The sequence below is a fragment of the Sparus aurata genome, chromosome 1 (genome assembly GCF_900880675.1).
Source record: "Sparus aurata chromosome 1, fSpaAur1.1, whole genome shotgun sequence".
NCBI lineage: Eukaryota > Metazoa > Chordata > Actinopteri > Spariformes > Sparidae > Sparus > Sparus aurata.
The window spans coordinates 22935849-22957339 of NC_044187.1; the positions used below are offsets into that span (position 1 = coordinate 22935849).

At 39.9% G+C, this 21491-nt stretch overlaps 1 protein-coding gene across 1 annotated transcript; it reads right to left on the minus strand.

The window, feature by feature from the left end:
* Positions 1 to 2532: 2532 nt before the first annotated feature.
* Positions 2533 to 18469, minus strand: LOC115589480 (leucine-rich repeats and immunoglobulin-like domains protein 3). The gene is made up of 7 exons (XM_030430389.1): positions 18396 to 18469; positions 10345 to 10412; positions 9909 to 10247; positions 9087 to 9410; positions 6991 to 7107; positions 5164 to 5208; positions 2533 to 5043 (listed from the first exon to the last, which is right to left on the minus strand). Exons 2-7 carry the CDS (start codon positions 10406 to 10408, stop codon positions 4997 to 4999), a joined length of 936 nt encoding a protein of 311 aa, XP_030286249.1. The 5' UTR covers positions 10409 to 10412; positions 18396 to 18469; the 3' UTR covers positions 2533 to 4996.
* Positions 18470 to 21491: the final 3022 nt, after the last annotated feature.

The window sequence follows — 21491 nt, forward strand, 5'->3', positions numbered from 1 at the left end:
TGTGAGAATGTGATATACAGAACAGACACCATCTGCATCTGATAAATGATCCTGAATCACTGCATTAATGTTTGCTGTCATTTCAAATCCATTCTTCTCCACCGATGGTCCTCACACTGTTCCTGCCTTTCACAGTCACCTAATCCTGCAGAAAAGACAAAGCCATGATTGAAAACCAGAGACCATCTTACAACTGGATCACACCAGCCATGACTCCCGTCAACGTGCAAACCGACTGATCCATGAGTACTACTACAGGAGTACTGAATTCTTGTGGGTAGGACCACGGCCATCTTCAAACCTGACCTTATTCATCTCAACTACACACCTGTAAAGTTTTATGGCTGCATCTTGCACTGTTGTTATGCTTTTGCGTATTCAAAATTTGTCCACAGACAGACAGACACCTGGGCAACTCCTTCTCCTGGTTTTGTTGTAGTTTCTGCTACAATAATTGTCTTCTGGACCACAAATGTGGGCCAGGAGTGTCCAGTGAGCGGAGGGCACCCTACTTCAGGCCCCTCTGCCTGGACCATGGCAATCTTTGAACTTGGCATTCATTTTTTCACGACTGCACACCTGTAAATCTTTGTCTGTCTTTATTTTGTAGGGTTGTGATGATATCTAGCTGACAAAATCTGACAGACATACATATAAACACCTGCTACTCAAAGTACTCAAGATTCCATTACAATGATGACATACTCAGTTACAGCTCGAGGTGAAAACATCACAGCACAAAACTAATGCAGTCAAGAATTATAACAGGTGCATTCGCTTTAGCTCGGTGTACCTAATAAAGTGGAATGAGTGTATATACCTGCCCTATACCCATGTTCATATTTGCTTTAAGGCAGGGTCACTACTGATGAGGTGGCAATTATCATGACAGCTTTTTAAGATCTAGACATTTTAAAATAAAAACAACCTTACAGCACATTAGTATCCATGTAGTTCATCTGTGCTGTTATGGCCAGAAAAACATGCTGTAATGCTTCTTGTCCAATAGATGGCAGGATTGCCTTCCATTCAAGGCTTTCAGGCTCTGCACTGACTCATCTTGAATCTGTGTCATCATTATCTGATATTGCACGTGATAAATTTCATTTACTGATATGATAAGGTCTGCCTGATAACGAATGACAGTTAAAGTGATTAGACCCCTAACCCAGAGTCAGGGACTTCATTACTAAGCATTTATGTCACATGGCATGTTGATGCAAGGAGGAAACAATTTTCAAAGAAAAGAAACTGAAGAAGAAGAAGTAGCATTAATTGAATCATTCTAACAACAGAATAAGAACCACTGTAAGATCTTGAGTGGCACATTGTTCTGTTATCAAATCAGCTGATCAGGAACAAGATGAGCATTTACACACATCATCTCAAAATTGAAGGTCTAAAGGCAGTAATGTGTTATAGACAGGAGTATCAGTGGTCACATCTAAGACCAGTAAATACATCTGAACATGAAGTTGAACATTTACTTTGGAAATCATCACGTCAAACCTCCTGTTTTCCGCCTGAAGCAGGAGGGAATGACGTTGTTGTCGTGTCCAGACGTGTACTACCATTACCCATTACAAGCCCTGTGACTGGTGAAATTTAAATGGATAACAGTGTTTCTGGAAGTAGCACCTGAAACTGTTGTGCAGTTTCAAAGTAAACGATCATACCTGCATTGGTAGAAAGACAGAGCAACAGTACAGACCAACAGTGGCATCATCTTGCAGCGCTGGCTGCACGCTGTGTTTGTTTCTCACATATACCCACACAGATGGCATACTGCTTACGACTCATAGACATATGAACTCAGCTGGGCTACAGTATCATGATGTTGGAATGGTTTCATGAAAATATCTTGATGGATAAAAATAAAAGGCTAAACAACACATTTAAGTTAAATATTATTTTTTAACAAACTGTTCTCAGATCAAAAATAAGGTCCCCGGTACACTGTTTGAAGATAGAGAGATGGCAGGTTCCATCAAATATAAACAAAGTAAAACAGTATGAAATTATGTTGTCCTTCAAGGTTACTGTTTCTTTATTCAGTCATGAAAACGAGGAGTTTGTTTAGTTTGTTTGGGAAAAAAAGAAATCTGTCAATAAATATATTTCTATTCTGATTAAAATTTCTTCCAGAAAACTATGCAGTGCACCTTTAATGGAACTGATGAAACTGTGTTTCCTGTTGTATACTTTATCTCTAGTCTTTAACAGATTGTACACTGGGTTTCCTGGCCGTTACTGGTTTAACATGTAAAGACATTCAACAAAATATAATTAATCTTTATGGCTGTTGAACTGACCAATTGAAAAAATAATGGTAAAATACATGCAACATGTGAAGACCCTTGATAAAGTGATAACCCCCCTTTACTATGTGTGAGTAACCGTGTCTATTTTGTGTTGTTTTAAATTTAACTATATGTAATGAAATACAAAATACATTTTATTGAGTTCTTTGGTGGTTAATTTTACTCTGGACAATAGACACAAACAAGCATGAACTTGCTGGAGCAAAAGGAGTCCATGGAACGTTTTTATGAGAGTATTTACATTATTCCGTGACACACAACAACTCAAACCAAACAAAAACACAAACAATAAAAACATTAGGATTGAACACACAAGCTGGGGACATCTTACAGTATATATTACAATAATTCTGCAATAAAATAAGAAATTAAACATTTCACGGACTTCCAAAATGTGGTCTTAAAAAGAAAAATGTTCTGAGCATCTACAGACAGTCAGAAGGTCTGGTCTTGGCTGAAAATAAAGATAAACAACCTCCTGCAAACCAGGGCATGTGAGGGGAGCGGAGCGTGCGAAATATAGTCGGAGCGCACAGCAGGTTTTAATCCAAAGGCCAGAGCGATGGTTCCGTTTTGCTCCAGTTCCGCTCCGATACCGCTCTCCACGAGTCTAGGGGATGCACAAGTCCACACAGTCTCACGTGTGCCTTCAAGGAGGTCATTTGTTAAGAGATGGTCATATAGGTGCAACGTCAGGAATTGCTCCCTCTTTTAAATTTGAGCGAGCGTGGAGCGATTTCACCGGAGCTGAATGAAATTTTAGGTGAGCGGAGAGCGGTCTTTGAGCGGAGCGGTCTGGTTTAACTTTGAGCGATGGAGCGAACGAGCGAACACCCACGTAAGCGTAACTATTTTTCATGCAGTTCACCTTTGCTGCTGCAACCTGACAACATGCTCTAATGCTATTTGTCCAATACATGTAAGGACTGACATCTACAATATTTGAGGTTTGCAAGTTCTCTATTCAGCAACATTCATCTTAATTCTGGCTCAACATGATCTGATATCGTAAGTGATATATTTTATACAATGATATTAAAATAACTTGGCGTGAAACATGCATCTTCAATCTCTCTCGGTTGCCTATACAAACCTGTAGATGTAGATTTTTTGTTTAATATAGCGTCTAGTGTTTAGTGTCTCCAACAGTCTGGAAGGTGCCTTCATGCACATTCCTAAAAGCCTCGTCAGATAGACAGATTTATTAATCCTCGAAGGGAAATAAGGTAATCTTAGCAGAAGTTGCATTCAAATACAATCAAATAGGCCAAATATAGCAACAATTAAAAAAAAAAAAAAACACTATATACACAGTATTAAGAATAAATAAATACAATAGCAGTTCCACAAAGTTCCACAAAGCCTCTTAAAAAAAGAAAGTGCTGGTTTGTATCAAGCACATAATCATTACTGAGCATTAATCGGTTTTAAAGCTCATGTTACCAAAACTTGGTACTGCACAACTTTCATCAGATCTTGTGTAGTGATACTGTGTTATCAAATGACCTCATCAAGACAAAGAAAACATAGAATCCAGCCAATACATCACCTCTAAAAAAAGCCACTGACGGAGACAGCTGGACAGAGAATCTCAAGATTAAGTGTCTTGTTATTTTAATGTGTTGAGTTGCTGCTGTAACAAATCCAAGGTTGCCTGTTGTAACTGTAAGAAAAGCAAGTTACTTATTACTTACTGTCAGTACAGGGATGGATTGAGTTGTTGGTTACCAGAAGCAAACTCTGGGGCCCCTGGAGTTTAGGTTTTGCTTAAACTGTGGCTCAGGGCAGTAACGCTCTGAGTAGCTGAATGACGCAGATGGTAGACATGCAGGCTATGCTTAGTGTCACTATGCATCCTTTTGCCACCCCCTATGGTCTGTTGAGAGGGTGTTGTTTTGAGGAAGGAGATTTCTGGAACATTGTGTTTGAGCAGGCAGGCTCAGGTGTCATACCAATGGATTCCCAAATCACCTGTGTCATCTCCCTTATTTCATTCATTGAGTGGTTTTCTTGACACGTCCTAATTATAACATGAGTGCGTACACATGTGTGCAGGTTATTCACAAACAAAGACTTGAAGGTAGGATTATTTTCTAAGCCTGGTGCAATCTTGCCCTGAAAGCCTGACCTGAGATCACCATAACACCCAAACATTGAATAAACACATAAAACACATTGAACACATGTGCATAACGTCACCAGAGCTAAACAGTCCTGTGCTTAGCTATTATGCTATGCTGTGTGTTATCTAGGTTCAGTTCAACGTTACCAGTCTTTGAAGAAAAGGTGCTGGTGGTTCCTTAGCTGATGAGCCAAGCAGGAGAAGGTTGTAATCCCAATGCTGAATAATGCCATTCTTGCTGTGCAAGGTCCAATGAAACGACGGAGCAAACTGATTTCATCTATCCATTGCAAGGATAGCAGCTTGGTTCAAACTTGCGGTGTGTTCCTTGGATTGTGTAGTAATGTGTGTGACCAATAGCAGCTCAAAGCTGAAATGGCACCAAGGTGTGAAGACTAGGGAATACTGGGGAATGTAGTTCAGTTCAGAGTCCATTTAAAAATCCACAATGGATGACTTCATCTGTGGGTCCCAACACTGCCAACAGACACATATTGAATTGATGTATTGAAACTAATCTTTTCAACTAGTTACTGGGAACATTAAAATCACCTCAGGCCAGGGTGTCTTGGTATTCTTTATCCACCTCCCGACCACCTCCTGCAAAAGGTTTAATATCAGAGTCTGAGTAAATCCTCATACATGTCATTTTAGAAACAGTAGTAAAACAAGTTTTATTATTTGGGCACAGTGAGTAACAATGCTGTATTTCAGGCTTACCTTCCTCGGCGTCTGACTCAAATGCACGGACTTCCCGATGGTCTCCTGGAACACATCAAGATTTTATTGTGTGTTACAGTCCACGGGTGTAAAACCATCACTAAACTAAGCAAGTTCATGACCTGCAAGCAGAGGAAGATCCCCAGTGACAAGTTGGTGCAAGGATATTGCAGAAGATTTTGGTCAGTGATCAACATACACTCCAACTGAATATATGGACAAAGTTCAAAACAAAGCTGGAGGAGTACGTGCTTAAAGTGAAACTCTCGCCAAAATGCAACCTAGGGTCTTTTTATGAACTAGTGCATTGCCCGTAGGGAATATGTATTCCTATAGAAAAGTGGGAGGTTGCACACCCTTGAACCACGCAGCAGCCATGTTGTAAGTCTCAGGTCAGTCTGATCCTGATCCGCAGAGATATTTGAGGAATACACACACACAGACACAGACAGACAGACAGAGATTCCTTGCTTTTATAGAGAGATGTACCCTAGTCAAACGTTCATTTAAAAGCATAATCGCAACAAAAGCACCACTTTTAAGATTGACCTTATCTTCTACTGTCTACTGTCTACTGTCTTCCAGCAACAACTATCCACGCGAGATCTCACGTGACTTTTCCGGCTTTTGATTTCAGTATTGTTTCTTATATGTGGCTCTTTTTTCAACTTCAAGGTCAATATTGTTTTTCGCTAACGACAAAACAACAAATTATCTGTGCATTTATATGGAACTAAGCTTTAGGAGCGTTCCACCTTAACTCTCCTCCATGTTTCGTCGCATTTGGAGATTCTCGGCAAGACGGCAGCGAGGGGAAAAGCAACTGGTAAAATGAGTTGTTCAAAAACTTTCTTTTTAGCAAACTCTGTGTACACAAACAACGTTCTCAGTGCTCGAGTTCATGTGTAGAGACCCTGCTGATACTACGAGCAAAGTTTCATGTTGTGTCGAGCCTTCTTAGTGTTTTAAAAATAGCGATTTTGATGCTATCATAGTATTTTCCCCTAGCACCCCATTGAAAATTATTTTGACCCAAAAACGAAAATACGGTCAATCTTAAAAGTGGAGCATTCGTCGTATTTATGCTTTTAAACGAACAATTGACTACATTCACAAAAAGACTCTAGGTTGCCTTTTGGCGAGGGTTTCACTTAAACAGGCTTGGAACACGATAAGACATTATCTGTGGTGAGTTAGTTTAAGCCAAAACAAAGTAACAACTTTAAAGAACAAAGTAAAAAGGGATAAAAAAACATGGAATAAGATAAGGCAACACTGGAAGACATGGGAATGGGTTGAGGAACACAAGTGGGTGATGCAGGTGAACCATAGGTGAACACAGGACAAACTGACAAAGACAGGAGGAAGGACACAGACTATACACACACACAACAAACAAGGGGATGAGGTGCAGGTGGAGAGAGGTGGAGCAACACAGGTGAGGGAAATAAACAGAAAAACACTAGAAACAGGAGAGGGGCTGATGGGCCGGAGAGACACTTGCTGTGTCTTAATTCAGGGTCTGCATCCTTCGAAGGATCCGGCCTTTGAGGTCTTCGAAGGCGAGTCAGAGAGACCTTGTTAACCGTGTCAACCGTTGTTAAATGGGACAGTCTAGCCTTTGGAGCATTTTCTGGTTGTGTCACCAGATGTTTTACCCTTACGTCACTATGTACGCCACGCGATGTCGCCATTTTCTCTCTTTCTTTCTTCTTTTTCAGGCGCGCAAAGAATCTTGGGATATGTGAGACCACGAAGGATAGTAGCAGTGCATCCAAGAAATACATTTAGACCAAAAACCAAATGAGGCCCTGTGTGGATACTCACGTCTAGATCGCATTTTGTAAAGGATCACTCCCAGCAGTCCTACGATCAAAGATCCAATGACCAACGAAGCGGCAACTATTGTGGTGACTTGAACAGTCGGCTTTCCTGGTTCCCCACCTGAATGAATTAATAACAAAAATGTAATGCTCTAATCCTTCAGGTCATGAACAAGAAGACGAAAGAAGTGTTTGTTACGTTTGTAATGAGATATGTAAGCACTTTATGGAAATCGCCACTGTAAAACTGTTAGTTGTCTACATTCACTTTTTCTTTTCGACTGCTGGGGTCTGCATTTGGACATCAGCCCTGAGTGAAACACCAGCCTTGTAGAGAAAGTAAACAAATGCCTAATGGAAGCCTGTTTATGATTTTCTCCTTCATTGAGAATAAATAGTCAATCAATAGCTGTATTTCCATTCATGCGTAATCTTTTTTCTTTGTGCAGAGCTTTGTTGTTTTGAAGTGTTTAAGTCAGATCAGCTTTAAAGACATGTATCAAAACAACTTCAGCACACGACATGGCTGCCTTCAGATAAAACCAACACACAATGTAGTGATGTGGGGGAGCAAAACTTCCATCTTTTCTGGAATGTATTTACATAAGGCTCCAGCTTTTTTTTGTGGTTCAATATTTACTAGGTCAGTTAAATCTTTCATGATGTTTTTTTTTCTTTTGAAGACCAACAGGCTCCTGAAGACTTTATGGCTCGGATGCATTAAATCGACTTCAAAGAACTAGTGTCGATGAGGGCTGATTGTTGAATCACCTCATGTTGCCTGTGTCTCCGCCAAAAAGCTGCACTTAAACACGCCATGAAGACTACAGCCGTTGGCCTGCTAACGTCTATTATACATATATGTTCTGCGCCTGTGTGAGAGGAAATTCCTCTCCATACAACTAGGTAGCGATAGTCTGTGTTCACCATTCAAAAATGGAAACATGAAGTCACTGGACTGTGTATTCTAGTGAAACTCTCGCCAAAAAGTAAGCAAGGCTTTATTTGCGATTGAATATGAGTCAAACCTTCGTGTAAAAGCATAATTATGACGAAAGAGGCACTTTTAAGATTTACCGTAGTTTCGTTTTTGGGCAAGCTAATTTTCAATGGATTGCAGGGGCACTTTTACGATTGCATCAACATCGCTATTTTTAAAACACTAAGAAGGCTCGACACAACATGAAACTTTGCTCATAGTATCACCAGGGTCTCTACACATGAACACGAGCATTGAGAACATTGTTTGTGTACGCAGAGTGTACTAAAAAGAAAGTTTTTGGACAACTCACATTAGTAGCTGCATCTCTGGCGCGCCGCCGCCACGGCAGACAAAAAGTGTCGATCCCCGAGTGCGACCTAACAGGCAGGTTTGAGGAGCGATTCACCATTACTCTCCTGCCTGTTAGGTTGCACTGTGGGATCGATACTTTCTGTCTGATACATGTTGTGTCGAGCCTTCTTAAAATAGCTATTTTGATGCTAGCGGAAAACTGCCCCTGCACCCCATTGAAAATTAGCTTTCCCAAAAATGAAACTACGGTAAATCTTAAAAGTGCCTCTTTCGTCGTAATTATGCTTTTACATGAAGGTTTGATTCATATTCAATCGTACATAAAACCTTGGTTGCTTTTTGGCGCGAGTTTCACTTAAACAAAACCAAAACAGCATTTTTAATAGATAATATTTCTGATTAAAAGTTGTAAATAGCACTGACAAAGAGGTAGAAGCCAAAAAAAGTAGCCATCATGCTAAATGGTAGAAATAATGGATATTAGGCTACAGGAACTGAGGGCTTTCTCTTTTTTTCCGCTTCTCTACTTGTTTCCATTTCTACCTTAGTTTTCACTCATTGGAAAATGCATACCTCTTTAAACTCCAAAGCCAACAACAAGAACAGAAAAAGCACTACAGCTGGCATGTGGTTCAAGCTCCTCTTCCTAAATGAAGGTGTGTTTATCTAACAATCGTGACATCCGTGCTGCGTCAGAGTTCAAGGGGAAGGATGAGCTCATATGTAACTGTGGTGGACATTCCTACATGACAATTCAGTGTGTGATGCAGGATTGAGCCAAAAGGCATTAAAGAACACCTGAATACCTGAGTGGCCTGATGTGTCTTGTCCGTCTGGTACTTCAAATGTGGCCTCATCCTCTTTGCCTCCACTGGTGTTGAACACTGCACATGTGTACTTGGAGTAAGTGGACCCTCGCAGCAGAGTCAGCTTGCTTGAGAGTTCAAACAGACCACTTTTTGTCTCCTTCACCTCCATGTCAGAGCTCCCTGTCCAATCCTCGTTGAGCTCACCAAACCAGCGAATCTGACCTTTCGGGTAGCCACCAACAGAGTTACAAACCAGGGTACCACCTGTACTTTGACTTATCTTCTCAGGTTCGGAGATTATGGTAGGTTTGCTGTATTTGGCTGTGAAGAGAAAGCGAACATGATCATAAAGCTGAACATTGCACCACGACGTCAATTAAATGACACCAAGAAAGTATTGCAAAATTATCACTGTCTACAATATTTGACTCGTTCTTTGGAGTACAGTATGTGGAAGGAAATGCAAATAATGAAGAAAGTGCCTACAGAAGGTATTTTTGATTTTGATTATTTGTCACAATGAAACAGAAAGCGTCCAACAGAGAGAGACAGCTGGATCTGTTTCATGGAAAATACCAATCTGCTAGTGGAGGAATGTCCCCTGATCTCTAAACAGTCTTCATTCCATCAAGGCCACAATTAAATCTTTCAACAAGAACATTTTTCTCTGTGTAACTAGAGCATATAATATGTTAACAGAAACAGGGAAGACTTTAATCGTGGCTTAGCTATGAGGTGATTTGTAGAGATTAGCTTTGAAGACTAAAGATTTCTGTCTCTCTGTGCCACATAGTTGTTAAACATGGCTGAAGCTCTCACCTGTGACTTTAAGGGTGGTCTTGCTGGTATCACTACCACTGTCTGTCATCACCGTACATGTATAAACTCCCTGATCCTCCACAGTAGTGTTGGTGATGTGCAGTGATACATTCATGTTCCTGTTGTTCCAGGATGGTTCAGCAAACGAGTAACCTGGCTGTTTTATAGTTTCCCCTTTGTGAAAAAGCAGTAAGGGCTCGTCAATTCCCTCTTTCTTCCAACTGACTGTCCGGAATACCGCGCCTGTTGCCTCTTGAGAAGTTTCGATAGCACAATCCAGCAGTGACTGCTGGCCATACTGTCCCATGTTTTCAGTCTTGCACTTCACATCTACAAGGCCTGTAGAGGAAAAATGTGTTTTTTAAAGGGGTTGGGACGTTACATCAGTAGCAGGCAGAATTACATAATTCATATTCTCAGATGAGGCAGAACTTACCGGCATTCACTACAGTGATGTAGATGACAGTGAAGATAAAGATACCAATGGAGGCCATGTTCATTTACCTGCAATGTAAGTTAAATTAACAACTGTTAATGAAGTGATAGGTTCAAATGTAACAAACACAAACACTCACTGAGGATTTATTTCTGTGCACGGAACTTCAGGGTGCAAAGGAATCAAAGTCAAGTGCACTATGGGCACGATTGGTATTTTTGTGGCCAGAGGTGCAGAGGCACCACACAAAACTAGTGGCCAAAAACACCGTTGTTGACACTGTTGATGATGATAGCAGGCCAGGTGTGGCTAACGTGAGCTCCGCTAATAAAGAAGAACACAGAGCCATGCCGTCCAAGCAGCTAAAGCTGGATTTTTCTGCTCCAGCTTCACAAAACAAAACAAAAAAGTAATGCAATAGCTACTTTCCCTAGTAACTAGTTACTTTTACAGTGGAGTAACTCAGTTACTAACTCAGTTACTTTTTGGGAAAAGTAACAAGTAACTATAACTAATTACTTTTCAAAAGTAACATGCCCAGCACTGTATATGGCTTTGTTGATACCAGAGTTAAAGCTGGGGTTGGTAATGCTGTTCAGAAACATTTTGCATTGTATTTCATACAGTCTCTTAACATCCAAACAGCAATTAAAATATAAAATGATTTTGAAAAAAAGGAAAACAATCCATCATCTCTGGTAGCGATAGGGCTGTAAAATCTTCATCCAATCAATTTTAGTGGCTCAAAGGTATTGTATGTAGGGCTGGGCAATATGGCCAAAACTATTATCATGATGTGTTTTTTTATACTGATTAATGTCGATAATTATCACGATATACAGTATATTTTAACAATAATAATAATGTTGAATTGAAAGTTTTAAGAGTATTCTCCTTAGGACAAAATCCAAAACAAAACAGAAGGTTAATTATGGTTAAAAAAAAACAATGATTTATTATCAGATACTAGATGACAAACATTCAGCAGAACCAAATGGCTTTATGTTAAACACAACAAACTGCTTGCTTCAAACATGTCTCAAACATTTTAGAGGGAGTATACTGAACATTGATTAAAGAAACTAATAAAAAGTTAAATGTTGAGGATGATTATGCTACTGTATTCTGTGAATATTGCACATTCTTGAGCTTGCAGGTAGTTGTTCAGTTCAGCTACATCAGCCTCCTGTTCAGTAAGACCTGATGTGATTCTGACATGCGACCAGACCACATCATCTCTGAGCTGCTCCTGCACCTTCCTCCACTCTGCGTCCAGCTGAGGGACTGATGTTTGGCAGAGTGTACTTAGCATCCATGCCTGTCATTAGCTTCTTGAAATCCTGGTTTTAAACTCTGCTTATAGGCATCATATCTTTAGCGGTATAGTACATAATTCTGTTTGGGTCGGTTCCTTTTGAGATGATGGAAGAGGGTGGTGGCTGCTGACACATTTTGCACCTAATGCCTGTCTGTTTTTTGTCCGACTTCAGGTACCCGAACTATTTCCAAATAACCAAGGTGGTATAACCTTTTTTTCGGCTCAATTTCTTCATCTTTGTCAGTTTCCTCGCACTAGGGTTCGCTAGTCTGACCACTCATTTTCTTGTGTCTGCACTACAAGCAGGTAGTCACCTCATTCTGTGAGTGGGAGGGGCCAGAAACATTCCTTAACCACATGCATTTGTTTTTCTGATGTGCAAGTGGCTGTTGGCGTAGTGTTTTCTAGGGTAGAGAAAAATGGACTAGCCTGTGTGCTGACTCATCACACCCATCACTCATTCCACATCACCGGAGTCTACACACGGCAACGCTGGAGTTGTTTATGGACAAGAATGGCAAAGAAAGTACAGCCACGCTTTTCATTACCAGCTGTCAGAAGCGTGACCTGGCAACCAGAGCAAGAAAAGAAAGAGTGAACTTGAAAGGCTACAATAACAAGTTGGATAGCTCAATAGGTGAAATTAGAGTCAACACTGGAGTGGCCGTTCAATGATGGCGACAACTGATGGAGTCTAAAACGGATGCCATGTTAGCTGTGTCTCTAGCCCCATTCACACTGTCGTTTGGATGCCGGGATCCTGCGCCAATTCTCTGCTTCCACCTCTGTGTGAATGTCTTGGAAGCGGAGAGGGGTAAGGTTTCGCTCCGGCACTGATCCGCCTGTGGAAGTAGTATCAGAGGCGCAGTATTGGCGAACTGAACCAGTGTGAATGGATAAGCACATATCGAGGGCGTGATGATCGGACAGTCTGAAAACTGCAAAGGTCCCTCACTCAACAAAATAAAGAGAAACGACCCACAAAGCAACGTTACATGACCAAATAAAAGTAACGTAGTAACTGTAACTGTCTTTGGCAGCTTATATGAGGAAAAAAATACCACAGTTATACGTGGAGAAGTGTCTGTCCTCCCGCCTGTCCTACCAACTCTTCGTCACATTTTTGCCAAAAAAACAGGGTCTGTCATCGGCAACAACTTTAACTCACCAAGTGTTTGTTGTAAATTAAATCACTATGATGGTCAGCCCTCCGGATCGAGACTTCAGTAGACTTTTCCCCAGAAAACAGCCTCCCTCCCGCGAGGGACCGGGGAACCACTGCTGCAGCGAACAGGTAATGAGCTGGTTTGTTTTGGTTGGGGCAAACGTATTATTAGTCTGCATTTTGTAGTCAGCGTAGCTAAAGTTAGCTTCTTATGTTGCTGTTGCTGATGTATTAGCTCATGATTACTATCATAAGCTTGTAGCTAACATTAGCAGGCTAGCTAAGTTAGACTACTGTCATATGAAACATATTTACATGTAGAGATGCACCGATCGATCGGCAACCGATCGCAATCGGCCGATAATGCCCCTATCGGTTTTGATCGGAGTTCTCAAAATAGATCACATCAGGCCGATCAGATGACGTTTAAGTATAAAGACAGTGCATTAACTGCATGCAGGGAGGAAATTTCATGGCCGCCGTTGCCCCGCGCCACAGTGGCCTCTGTGCCCCTGGCCCAGTCAGCGTAGCGAGCTTGCCTTTAATTACAGCCACCTGAGTGCACAGTAGTCACTCACAGTAACTTCATTGAGTCCGCGGTTCGCGCAGGTGGAGTCTCATCATCACGATGATCTCACGTGAAAGCCTCTCAAACAGCAGCAACGTCTCAAAACAGAAGGACGAAACTTACAGCACAGCGAGCGAGCGCAGCGTAACGATGATACGTAACTGACTTATGTGGTAGGATTTAGTCCGGTAAAGTTGGAAATATATTCACAGATTCGAACTTCCCGGATCAATAACTCATAAGTGCAACCTTGTTAAAACACAAACGACGGCTCTTTCCTACCGTACTACGATAGACAACGAGCTACAACCGTATTTTCATCAAAACGAGTGTCTGGACATTAACTCTGGTCTGTATGGTCAGCCGGCTGTGAGACGAGGGCGCAGGGACCGTCTACAAAGTTTCGTTTTGTTTCGTTTTTTCTTCCGCTTTATCCATGCGGGTCGCGGATGATGTTACCGCTTTTATACCACCTTTTTTCAAGGTGGAGCGGGGGTACTGGGGCCAAATCCAGTGACTCTATGGGCGAAGGCCAGGGTACTCCCTGGATGAGTCGCCAGCTCATCGCAGGGCCCTTACTGATGGCAGTGGCTGCCATGAAGGTGCCAACTGCACATCAGGAGCAGGGTTGGGGTTCAGCATCTTGCTCAAGGATGCTTCGGCTTGTAACTCAGTCCCGCCCTGGGGAGCCAGGGATTCAAACCAGCGACCTTCCGGTCACTAGTCCTCAGCTCTACCCACCGTCTACAAAGTGCAACACCGAAAAGAGAAACTACAAAAAATTCAATAACTTCATTCAGAGTGTAGTGTCACCAAAATCACTCCACACATCAATGGTCTCCTGCGGGTTATTCTACAATGTTTTTGTTTAGAAAAAATGTGCTTTGCCATAATTTTGGGGAATTTCTATTGGGAGAAATATTCAATAACACTAATATTCAGTGTGGTGTCACAACAATCACCTCACCCTAATCCTACTTAACAAAAACTACTTTCTAATGCAACTTTAACTTGATTTTGGTATTAAAAAATGTTTTAATACACAATCCATGTCTTATTATAAATTAGGATGTTATGGTATCAGTCTGAAAGGTAAATCAACACATTTTACTCAGTGGCCTTTGTGCCCTGTCATGTGGCCTTGGTGCCCCTGAAAAAAAAGTGAAGGCCAAATGGACTTGCCCCTAAAATGACAAAATTCCCACCCTGACTGCATGCATTCCCAGTAAGCTACAGTTACTCTATGTAAGCTGAGTCCAAGTTGTCTCTAAGAGATTCTCTAGAGTGTGAAATATTGCACATTGCCTCAGCCTGCAATAAAACGGTGGTCAATTCATGATACTTTCTCATCTCCTAGTTTTTATACTTAATAATGTCAATGTTGTGTAAAAAGAATCATTAATTAAATATATGAAAGTTACACAAGACAACAATATAGAAAAATTTATGGATTTGACACTGTGATCGGTGATCGGCAATATCGGGATCGGCAGATACTGCTTTTGGTGATCGTTGATTGGCCCCAAAAATCCTGATCAGTGCTTCTCTATTTACATGTAACGTTACAGTTTACATTCAGGCCAACATTTACACGTACTGTTGATCTAATCCATATAGCAGCATTCACACATGCACTGCTACCCTGGGCTGTTTGGACATTAGCCAGACAAGCTGTGTGTGAAAGGCAGGCTAATTATTGTGTGCTACATATGTCAGAGGCCAAGCCCACATTTAGGAAGTCATGGGAAGATTGCGTATATCTGTGAATACAGTTTGTACTGTAGTTGTTGACAGATGTTGTTAGATGGTATTTATGTGACGTTCATTCATATACATTTGTACTGGACATTTTACAAATGTGCTGATATATCCTATTTCTGCGTCCTATAGTTATGAGAGGGACGCATCAACTTCCAGCCGTGAAGCGTCAGCTCGCGACTGAACCATGCCCTGATAATTCCACTACTCTGACAGGTGAGTGTATATTTTTATTCTGTCTTTCCTTTATTACTGTATACATGCATATATTTTTACTATATATTTTATTTGGTATACTTTCCTTTTCTTACTTTGTACTATTTGTTTCTACTGACCTGAAGAGAGAGCCATTCACAATTTCATTGTACATTTGTATAGTGACAATAAAGGCATATTCTATTCTATTCTAACTTGATGCTGATAGCAACATGGATCAGACCAATGTTAATCATGTAATATGCATCTTTGATGGATACATTTCATATACACATGTACTGCTTTCATATCAAGTTGCATATCAAGTTTGCTTTATGTGCATGAAGTCTGATGTGCCATAGCAGGGGCACAATACAAAAAGGAATTGCATCATTTCATTTGCTGCACCTGGAAAATGCTTCAAGTGCTGGTCTTAACAGTCATATGTTAACCTACCGCTTGAGACTGTTGCACATTAGTAAGACACTTTTTGAAGAAAAGAGACTTTGCATTTCAATTCATGATCTGACTGTCAGCTGTTTCTACTGACCAGACATGTTTATTCAAACAATTTGGAGATAATGCAAAACAAGGAATAAATACAGAACGACAAATAAATAGGTGTAAGGTTGAGTTCAGCACTTGATGTGGTTGGTCCAAACGTAGCCCTTAATGTCTGGCCTGTAAAGCAAAAGATGAGCAACATGATAAGTTATTTTGATGGAACAGAGCTCAACTGTGTGCAGTATACTGTGAACATATAGCCTACACTTTCAATGGTCAATACTTAAGACATTCCTGGACAAAACTGTACAGATGTCCCAGTTTATGTGACTTTATTTCCCCATTTCATCTATTCATGCTATTGACTTGAAGTACCAGTCCATCATTCTTTACATTTTTCTACTTACTGTGTTTATTTTTATGCACCAAAACACATATTCAAAATGTGGGGAAAATATGTGATTCTGTGATACGTCTGTGTGTCCGCCATACTGGATGTGGCAGCTCTGCCCCGTGAACTAATACAAGTCTATGGAGTGAACTTTATAAAGCGCACTTTTACAAAGTGCTATAAGTTAATGCCTCTCATTTACCCATTCACACACGTATGAATATATTTTGGAAACAGTGTTTGTAACGTTCTCTGATGATTATAAACGTTAACTACTCATATGTGTAGTATACAGGTGACAGGTCGGCACCAAACCCACGTATGTATTTTCTAATGTTTTTACAGTGTGTACATTGTGTATGTGACATTGTTACTGTGATGAAAAATGACTGTTAAATATTGTATCGTGTCTATAATAACTACATCCTGACATGTAATTGTGATATCTGTGGGAACAAAAAGCAACGTTTAGGCTACATGTAACTGATTTTGATCCATCGTTTTTTATAAATACAGTGATTTTGATGGTCTAAGTACAAATAATAACAATAATGGAGACAAAAAATTAACAAAGTCGGCAAATCAAGATAAGAAACTGCAACCGGCAGTGAGCCTGCTTTCTTTTCTTTTAGCAGTGAGGTGATATACTCCATGACAGAACATTATAAAAGATATTGTATACAATAACATTTCATGATAATAAAAAAAAGTAAAGTTTCGGTAGGCTACTTTTATAATTATGCATCATATATAGTTTTTATCATTATTATTATTTTCTTTTTTTCTGCATATTCTTGGCTTTGAATGGGAGCAGCTGTACCACAAGCAGTTTCCGCTTGGGGATCAATAAAGTATTTCTGATTCTGATTCCATATTTAAGTTAAACTAAATTAACCAAGTTGACAGTATGCTAGACAGATGTCACATTTACATGTCAGGATCTGGTGATTATAGACAGAGATTCCATACTAAGCTCTCATTTATCATCACAGTGATAGCGTTACATACATTAGTAGCTGTAAAAACATTATAAAAACACATACGGTGGTTTGGTGCCTACCTCCATACTACACATATGAGTACTGTAGTTAACGTTTATAATCATTAGAGAACGTTACACACGTTGTTTTTGGTTCCTATCTGTTTACCAAATATATTCGTACGTGTGTGAATGGGTAAATGAGAGACATTAGCTTATAGCACTTCGTAGAAGGGCGCTTTATAAAGTTCACTCCATTGACTCGTATTAGTTCACGGGGCAGAGCTGACAATTTCAGTGCTCAGTGAGGCGTCTATGACATGTCTTTGACATAAAACTTTACCGTAGCCAACGGCTGCTAGCTAACCAGCAATAACTTACAACAGCAAAATACACTTTCGAAACAATGTCTGAATGCTAAGAAAAAATAGCTTCACAGCTATCAGTGCTAACAATGGCTATGTTGGTTGTATACGTTCAATATGATAATACGAGGTGTTTACTTACAGGCAAATGAGACATGAAGTAGCGACTTGTATTTAGATGTTGTGATAGTCTTCTTCCCACCTCTCGTGAGAACTCGGTCGGCGGTATTCGGCAGTTCTCGGACGGTGCGCGTGAGAGACAGGCCTGGGTACAGGGGGCGGGGCTTATCTACCCTCGAACTGACGGTTTTTCCAACTTAATTTATCGACCCTCGCTTTAACTTCTATAATGTCCAGAATGCCAGATCTGTGATCATCAGTTCTATTCAGCACTTGAGGCAAACTGGAGATATTTAACATGCCTGCTGAGCGAAGCGCTGACTCACTCCAGGGAAGCGAGCATTAGAGCCCAGCCCTGCATCGTTCCCGGAAAAAAAACTTTATTTTTCACTTTAAATTATGCCCACTGGATTGATCGCAGGCTGAAATAATACACGATAAATAACACAATGACTGATGTTTTCACATTAAAGCAAACATTCTATTTTCTTAAAAACAATACTTTTAGCTCTTTACAACGTTTGAAGTATAAACGGAGCTGCCACACATCCTGTAACTTAATATCCTCTGTGACACATCCACGAACCTGCTATTTAGTTATTGTGAATCTATATAACATCTACGGACACATCCCACTATCAAAAATAAAAATAACAGTCAGAATTTAGGCTAGCTAATGAAAACTTACCGTATTCCTCAAATATTCACGGTGGAGGAAGACCCAACCGAATGACTCTCCCGGTTGCTGCTTGCTTATAGTTTCACTTTCGCTTATTGTCTTCTGCTAGGCTAGAGGTCTAGCCCTGGCACTGACCTATCCTAAACTGTCACTCTCAGTTCATTGCATGATCAAAAAGAAAGTGATAGGCTTTAAACAATTATAGACAATTGTGTGTAGGCTACATCTGTTTTCGCATTGCTCAAATGTGATTCGTAGACTTTGCCATGATTTTTGTTTCTTTTTCTTTATAATCTCGTAAACATGTCAAACAATTAAGATATAAGAAGGAAATTGGTTAGAATAAGGGGCTGAGGATCGCATTATGTCAGTGAGGATTAATTACAAGACATAGAGGTCTCGACAATCATTTGGAACTAGCAGTCTCTCATTTAAGACGTTTTGACATGTCACAGTGTGAAAAGCACAGGCGTCCAAATAAAAAATTAAATTAATGAATTCCATTTAGCTGCTTCAGTTTCATGGTCCTGGTATTGTTCATGCTGGTTTACATAGAACAGAACCTTCAGTAATCGTATTAGTAACACCTGTGTTTTTACTGTAATGACAAGTCAAAAGGAGTGCTGTGAAAATGTGATATACAGTACAAGGAAGGAGTACAGACACTATCTGCATCTGATAAATGATCCTTAATCAATGGATCAAAATAAAATATCAAGGTGACTGACGTTATCTGACAAAATCTGACAGACATACACATCTGCTACTCAAAGTACTCAAGATTCCATTACCATGATGACATACTCAGTAACAGCTCCATGTGAAAACATCACAGCACAAAACTAGTACAGTCAAGAATTATAACAGGTGCTTTGGCTTTAGCTCGGTGTACCTAATAAAGTGTAATGAGTGTGTATTATATCCTATGTCCTTTTGAAAGTTGCTGAAATTTGCAGATACACTCAAGAGTTTCTGATTCTGCTCTATGGTCAGTTTCGAAGCCACACACACAATAATGTTGTAGAGCAAAATATATTGTAATTTTTTTTACAACTTTATGACTAATTTGTCGAACTTCATGTTTCCTTGTGACCACAGATATCGTACTGTGCACAACAAATCTTAAGTTGGATGGTGATATTTTGCATCACCTCGAGTTATGTACATGTGCATGGGTTATTAATAATCTGAGGAGGAAACAATCAGTAAATGAGTTAGAAGAGTACCATAGGAATATCTCAGCACATTTTACTGAGATGACAAAGACAAAAACAAAACAAAAACATGACAAAGATTTTGACATATATTTCTATATTTGTTACACAATTTTGACTCAAGGTCTTGTTTTAAAGCTCTGAAGCTATCACAAGGTTTTGATCAACAGGTGTAAATGTTTGAACATTTCATGGCTCTGAGTTCCACTGGGACATACGATCACATGCCTATTTTCATAATTGCTTTAAAGCAGGGTCACTACTGCCTGAGGTGGCCGTTATCATGACAGTTTTTTTTTTTTTTTTTTTTATCTAGACATTTTAAAATAAAAACGATCTGACAGCACATTAGTTTGCATGTAGTTCACCTGTGCTGTTATGGCCTGATAATGTGCTGTAATGCTATTTGTCCAATAGATGGCAGGATTGCTTTCAAGGTTTTCAGCTCTGCACTTTGCAACACTCGTCTTGAATCTGGGTCAGTATTATCTGATATTGCAAGTGATATATTTTATTTACTGATATACATGAATTGACAAGGTCTGCCAGATAAGGAATGACATTTAAAGTGATAAGACCCCTAATCCAGAGTCAGAGACTTCATTACTCAGCGTTAATGTTACACGGCATCCGTTGATCCACGGAGAAAACAATTTTCAAGTAAAAGAAACTGAAGAAAAAGGAGTAGCATGAATTGAATCATTCTAACAGCAGAATAGGAAACAGAGGTACCACTAGAGGTGGTAATGTGTTATAGACAGGAGTATCAGTTGTCACATTAAGGCCAGTAAATAAATCTTAACACAAGCTGAATCATTACGTCATTCCCTCCTGTTTTCCAAGCAGGAGTTAATGACGTTGTTGTTGTGTCCAGACATGTTCTACCATTACCTATTACAAGCCCTGTGGCTGGTGTAATATAATCTACATGAGTGCGCAGCAAACAAAACAACGAACAAATCATTCAAACACAATCCTTTTTTTTTTTTTTTTTTTACAGATGAGGATGTATTTTTATTAAAATTAAAAACATCACAGGTCCCAGTGTATACAGTGCATGTAAATACAACAAAGGGTAATCAAAATGTTTGTACTGCCTGTGATTCAGTGGCACATTACATTCAGAGCAGATGTAAAAACTGCATGAAAAGCATACACTCACACACACAGAATTAAAGTTTTCACAGATTTTTAAAACAGTATATATACAAGTACAAAATGGTATTCATAAGAGCATCTTTCACATGGTTTGTACATTTCTGAAATCAACTTTACATTCCAAACATATATCCTGTTGTTGCTCTCCATGTGAAAAGTCAATGATTAACCCTCATAAATTTGCTTTACAGAGCCGAGATTAATCATATACTTCTGAGGACGATAAGATGTTTGTGTTGAGCACACCTAACATTTTGTTTTGCTTTAAGTAAAGAACAGGATATTTTGTCATGCCCTGCTTTGTCAACAGACACGTCTCAGACCAGGAATCTAGATTCCAAAAGATGGCAGCCATTTATCTGAAGGCTGGTCTCAGGTCGTAAGAATGAAACCAAAAACCCGTCTGAGCTGAAGGAGATAAGAGTAGATTTGGCAATTAAGGTGCATACTGCTGCCAGAGGTTACATAAACAACAAAGACAGTTAGAGAAAGACAAACATGTCTTTTAGTATTTTGCAATAGCAAGTGAGTGACAAGTGAACATCATGTGACACATGGCGGTGTGAATCTATCGGAATCTATCGAGCAAACTTTCTCGGTGGTCAAAAAAGGGATATGAAAAAGCGGGGGTGGAGTGTTCTCTATTATTTGTCTTTCAGCAGGAAATAACCAATAAACTTTAAAAGAAACTTCTTAGCAAAGACCCTTCAAGGAAATGGCTGGTGATACCCTA

Excerpts from the sequence above, each read along its gene's own strand:
- LOC115589480 (XM_030430389.1), bottom strand. The coding sequence starts at position 10,408 with ATGAACATGGCCTCCATTGGTATCTTTATCTTCACTGTCATCTACATC. Across the intron at positions 9,411-9,908 it reads GACCACCCTTAAAGTCACAG|CCAAATACAGCAAACCTACC; the intron begins GTGAGAGCTTCA and ends TTCTCTTCACAG. Across the intron at positions 5,044-5,163 it reads TGAGTCAGACGCCGAGGAAG|GAGGTGGTCGGGAGGTGGAT; the intron begins GTAAGCCTGAAA and ends AACCTTTTGCAG.